Here is a 5,582-nt window from a genome sequence, read left to right on the forward strand (position 1 = left end):
GTGCAAGTGAGAGCAAAGAAGATGCCTTACCTATATTAATGTTCGGCTTTTTGTAATTTTTTTAGCACGTTTATAATATGAGCTTCTACAACACGACCATCTTGGTAAAATATTTATTTAATATTTTAACTAATTTGTCTATGGTTAAATTAGTGTTGCCGGAGTATGCGTAATCATTCCCCTTAAATGCGAGAATTATAATTTGCCTGCGATTTTTACAACATTATAAATCTGGGGGTTTCTTTAAAGTTGGATATTGTATTCTTTAATTAGTAGTTGAGTAGTAAAAGTATTGTAGTTAGGTTTTTAATATAGGTTTTTTTAGAATAGGTATTATAAGTAACCATAATATTTGTTGTATGAATGAGCTCAACACAGTTGCAATATTAAGTTTGCTATTTGATAAATTTGTTGGCATATTTTTTTACAAAATTCGTTTTAAAATAATGTAAATGTATTAATATAAACTCTAAATTACGGGGATGAAGTGTAGCTGGCAATACAATCACATAAAAAAAATGATAATCGTCTATGAAAATGTTTACGAATCTAGGTAATGTGTTGTATTTCTATAAAATGTTATCGTTAAACGAAATTAACAAAAGAAAACAGTCTTAAATCATAAAAATAAAATTACTATTATAGATGCTCATTAGGTTAATGTTTTCATTTATTATTATTTATATAAACTATTAATACAAAGTTCACAAAGTCCAATATTAGCAAATTAATCTGACATTGACACGAAATTGTTGGAAGCAAAGCAAAAGCAAACGGTTTTTAAGAGGTTATGCTGGTTATGTTTGGTTTTGATTAATAATAAATTGTTAACGTTAACAGTAACAGCAAATAAGTCAAACAGAACAATCAGACGCAGGCGTACCAAAAATGCTTGATAAAATTCTTTATAACACTGTGTTATGCCAAACATTTTCACCTTGCGGTAAATATTTAGTGGCCGGTAACATTTACGGACAAGTAGCTGTATTTGAGTAAGTATATCAATTATCAGTAAATTAGACTATTTAGATTATTTTATTTATTTAAGGAAGGAACTATATAAATATTTATTCTTCCAGAGCACCTTACATAAGATACAAATGAATAATTTTGTTGTTCCATTTCAGCCTCGACAGAATACTAAATCCTATCGTAGAACTCCTTACGTCTGACTACAACAAGCCAAAACAAATCTATAAAATTGAGTCTGGAAAACAAATATGCAGTTTGGCCAGTTCTGAGAATTTTCTCATTATTGGAACAGTTAATGAAATTGCAGGTGAGTTGCCTTATGAATTTATTAATAATTAAATTAAAATTTATTTATTTATTTGTACTGCTGCTATACAGATGCCTTCTTTCTCTGTTTTCACTCTTAACTTCTCATATGTCTGAATATGGATCTGGATCTGTCTATGAGGAGACTGAAAAAGAATATAGTACTATTAGTACTGGCACACCAAATGTTAACAATGTTTGGTAAATTCTCAAAGCATTTTATTGTGAATTTAAATGTGGCCAGTACGAAGTTACACAAAGTTTTGTCTTATTTATCAGACTCTGGGTAAATGAGTTGGATATTGTATGTCTTACATGTCAGACTACAGTGGTTAAAAGATTAAACTGTGTGATATTAAGCAAATTACCTAAATATCTTTTTCTTCCTCATTTCCCCATGACTGGGGGTCACAATCACATGAGATCATTATTTTGTGCACCAAAGCTCTCCATTCTGCACAATTTTCCGCCTTCCTAATAATCTACACAGGCCCCAGGGATCTCCCTGGCAGGCCTTTTTTATAATGTCCACCCACCAATATCTACAGGACTGATAAGTTTTGGTTAAAGATTTTTACAATTTTTAAGAAGTTTTGTAGTCGCAAAACACCTTTTTTAACCAAAAAATACCATCAGATCCACAGCGCAGCCTTCGTTACATTAATAGTATCTGTGTATGACCCTTATAAACAAGTGCTATATTTTGGTCCACAGGGTGGGAATGGAAGGCAGTTATGTCCGGAAAATGGTCCAAACAGTCATGGACAATAACCATACCTATGAAATCCTCCATGGAGCAATCTGACGTAAACAGTCTATGGCTTTCTGAAGATCAGTCCAAACTGTTTGCGGGATGTGGGGACAACCATATTTATGCTTTTAATCTGGAGGATGGCCGATTGGTGGCAACCTTCAAGGGTCATAGTGATTATATTCATAGCATTGATGGCAAGTGAGTATACAATGTATAGCCGCGCCGCGTGCATCCTGTCCGTGGCCTAACAGATTCTATGTCAGCTAATTTCCCACAGTAATTTTGAACTTTATTTAGTGATAGGATTTAATTTTGCTTAATTTTTGTCACCCTTTTAATAAATAACCTAAATACCAAGTAATTACCTTCTGCTGCTCTATGTAAGAGGCACTTCTAGTTACCATAGATAAAAAAGATGGGTAAAGCAGTGTACAGTCAAATGCAGAGAGAGGGGACCCTCCTGCATAGACTGATTGTATGCAGGGGGGTCACCTTTCTCTGCAGCTGACTGTACAGTATCTTAGTAGAAATTTTAATAGCAGATCATGGTAGGTCATTATGACCTATAATATGCACAAATTCTTATAAGGCTTTTGTGTAACAGATACACATCTTAGGCCCTCAGCACATGAGGCGTCAGCGTAAGCGTATCGTCAAAACGTTACGAGTATGAGACGCGTAGAGCTGGGCTGGGCACCAAGCGTCGCGTAGGCGTCGCGTAAGCGTAATCGTTTTATAAATGAAATCTAATTGAAATCATGTAGTCGCTGGCGTCAGATGTCATCGGCGGATGTACATGATGGACGAACTAACATTCTCGTCTGATGAAGATCTTATTGTTTGATTAGGTATGTCAGAAGTTTTGCTTTTTACACGTGTATTACATTGTATTATGTATTACATATCGTAATAACGACAGAAAACTCATACGCTACGCTACGACGACGCTTCTTGTGCGGACTTGTTTGAACTTGTACGTGCTCGTGGCGGTCTCGTTCTACACGCGTATTACGATACGCTTACGCGTCTCTTACGCTTACGCGCCGTGTGCTGAGGGCCTTAGTGTTCCTTTATTTATGCTTGTCATAGAACACAGATTTAATCAGTATTCTTTCAGGGCGCAACAGCTTATATCTGGCGGTGAAGATGGTCTGGTCATGCTTTGGGATGAGAGGACTGGAAAGTCTCATAACAAACTGGAGCCCCACGCCAACAGCAAAGTGAGCCGGCCAGAGGTGGGCAAGTGGATAGGGGCTGCGTCTTTGGGAGATGACTGGATTGTGAGTTTATTTTTATATTAGAATTTAAGTTTAAAAAAGTATAATTTTATAATATCACACTTAGTATTCTTATTCCTATTCCTTAACTTTGACGAGTTTGACAACTACTGTACATAAGCTACAGGATTTGCTAGTTTTAAATTTTACTTAATTGTGATGTTTACTTTCATGCTGTACCGCAAAACACTTAAAAATATTTTTGGCGCTATGAGCATGACAACTCACGCCGCCGACGAAAAACACTACAATTGTATTGTCAATGTAACAATTAAAAATACTTATGTACGTTGTATATCTACGGCTGTTGTAGTTTTGAATACAAAAACAATTGTGTGAATATTATTTCATTTCATCAGGTATGCGGCGGCGGCCCCCGCCTAGCCCTCTGGCACCTCCGCTCCCTCGACCCCGTGACCACCTTCGACCTCCCCGACCGCGGCATACACGTCGCCTTCTTCCACGATGACTGCGTCTTCGCCGGGGGCGCCACCAAGCACCTCTACCAACTTTCATACTCCGGTGACGTTAGGGTTGAACTGCCCGTGTCAGCGACTACTGTGTACTCGGCGGTGCTAAAGACAAATCCCAATGTGTTGGCTATTGCGGGGTCTAGTCCGGAAATTGATCTGTGTACAACGTTTAATTATAGAGATCAGGTGCTACATTTCCGGTAAGTTGTAAGCAAAGCAGTTGCAGATGCAAATAAATTATTAGTGTAGCTCTTTCCCGCTCTGGCAGGGCTGTAAATGTAAATCCAGTAAAAAAAAATTGTGACCTATTTTGTACCTTGTCACTGGGAAATGGGTCACAAATTAAATATTTTGATTCTACTAAGTTTAAGTGTAATTTTGTTTTTCTATAGTCTGGTAGACCATTTAAGACAAGGCGGAAAAAAAATCATATAACATTTTCGCGCATTTAAGTATAGTATGAATTATGTCAGATGATTTTTTGGCCTCAAACCCTAAGCTGTTAAAAAAGGCAATATTTCTTTTGTGCTCCGCGGTGCCTACCTAATTTTTAGGGTTCCGTAGCCAAATGGCAAAAAACGGAACCCTTATAGATTCGTCATGTCCGTCTGTCTGTCCGATTATGTCACAGCCACTTTTTAATTAATGAGAAGGATCAAGCCCATTTAAAAGGTAATTTCAGCGTTCTAATTATATGGTTCAAATTCATGTAACAGCATTGGGAGATAACGATAAAGGTTTGGGTAATGTAAGAATATTCGGAGGTAACAAAAAGCTGTTGCATAAATTTGAGCCGTATGTGTAGAGCGCTAAAATTGTCTTTTAAACGGGCGTGATCTTTCTCACTGATGAGAAATTAGGTAGCCACCGCATAGCACAAAATAAACAATGCCTTTCGTTTAACAGCTTAGGGTTTGAAGCAAAAATCATTTCAGATAATTCATACTATAAGTATAGTCGTTCGTTTTGTAGCTGGCCCGCATGGCTAATCCTTAGTCTATTGTAAGTAAAACCGCGCGTGCTACTTGCCTGCATTAAAAAAAGTTTTGTTCGTTTTTTTTTTACTCGGTTAACCGGTTATTGAATTACGACTGTATGAGTTTTGCAATAAGATTCAAAATGTACTAATGGAAAAAAATATGTTGCGAGGCTGTGTGGTCCCTCTACGGTTACTGAGTGCCGGCGAATCGAACGCTACCAGTGTAAAATGTGTCAACGAGTGCGGAACAAAGGCGCGTTATCGAAGAGCGCACTTACACTGGTTTTTTGAGCGTTGGACTAGCCCGCGGTCAGGTGCCAATTACAATTTTTTTTGCAGGCAGTCGCACGTGTGGTTTTACATACAAAAGATAAAATATTAGCCGTTCGGGTCCAGCTACAAAACGAACGACTATATATGTAATGACAAATTGATTTGCCGGACTATAGATACCTTGCATTTTGCAAATAAACCTGAGTTAAGGGTCAGTTTTATGTCCCTCATTGTGACATGAACTATGATGAATTTATGTTAAGACAGACAGGACTCTGACCACGCTAACTTTGCACAATCTCGATAATCCGTACACAGGCTATCCGAACGTAAATAACATACTAAAAAATCATAGAAAATGGAAAATACATAGAGAAGTGGAAAAACTATTTCTATTTCTATATAAAACTTAGCGTGGGCCTGAATCTAAATGACATCAGGGTTGACTGAAAATAAAATTGTAAAACACATCAAATATTTTTATTAACAATAACTTATTAATCATAAATGCAAATAACTTATTAATTAGTAATATGCCCGTTGCAAAA

At 36.8% G+C, this 5,582-nt stretch overlaps 2 protein-coding genes across 4 annotated transcripts in view; one reads left to right on the plus strand and one right to left on the minus strand.

Annotated features, from left to right (window-relative positions):
* The window catches only part of LOC133521599 (serine/arginine repetitive matrix protein 2), a 42,512-nt gene extending 42,333 nt beyond the window's left edge, over positions 1–179 (minus strand). For 2 of the 3 annotated variants that reach the window (XM_061856640.1, XM_061856651.1), the window contains exon 1: positions 31–179. The gene's annotated coding sequence lies outside the window, so the exon portion shown is untranslated. The remainder of the gene's footprint in view (positions 1–30) is intronic. The other variant, XM_061856645.1, reaches the window with a different exon arrangement.
* Positions 180–413: 234 nt separating this feature from the next.
* Positions 414–5,509, plus strand: LOC133521604 (THO complex subunit 6). The gene is made up of 5 exons (XM_061856656.1): positions 414–992; positions 1,128–1,279; positions 1,993–2,230; positions 3,150–3,312; positions 3,669–5,509. The coding sequence occupies exons 1-5, from the start codon at positions 889–891 to the stop codon at positions 3,984–3,986; spliced, it is 975 nt and encodes a 324-aa protein (XP_061712640.1). The 5' UTR covers positions 414–888; the 3' UTR covers positions 3,987–5,509.
* Positions 5,510–5,582: the final 73 nt, after the last annotated feature.

The sequence above is a fragment of the Cydia pomonella genome, chromosome 9, assembly GCF_033807575.1.
Source record: "Cydia pomonella isolate Wapato2018A chromosome 9, ilCydPomo1, whole genome shotgun sequence".
NCBI lineage: Eukaryota > Metazoa > Arthropoda > Insecta > Lepidoptera > Tortricidae > Cydia > Cydia pomonella.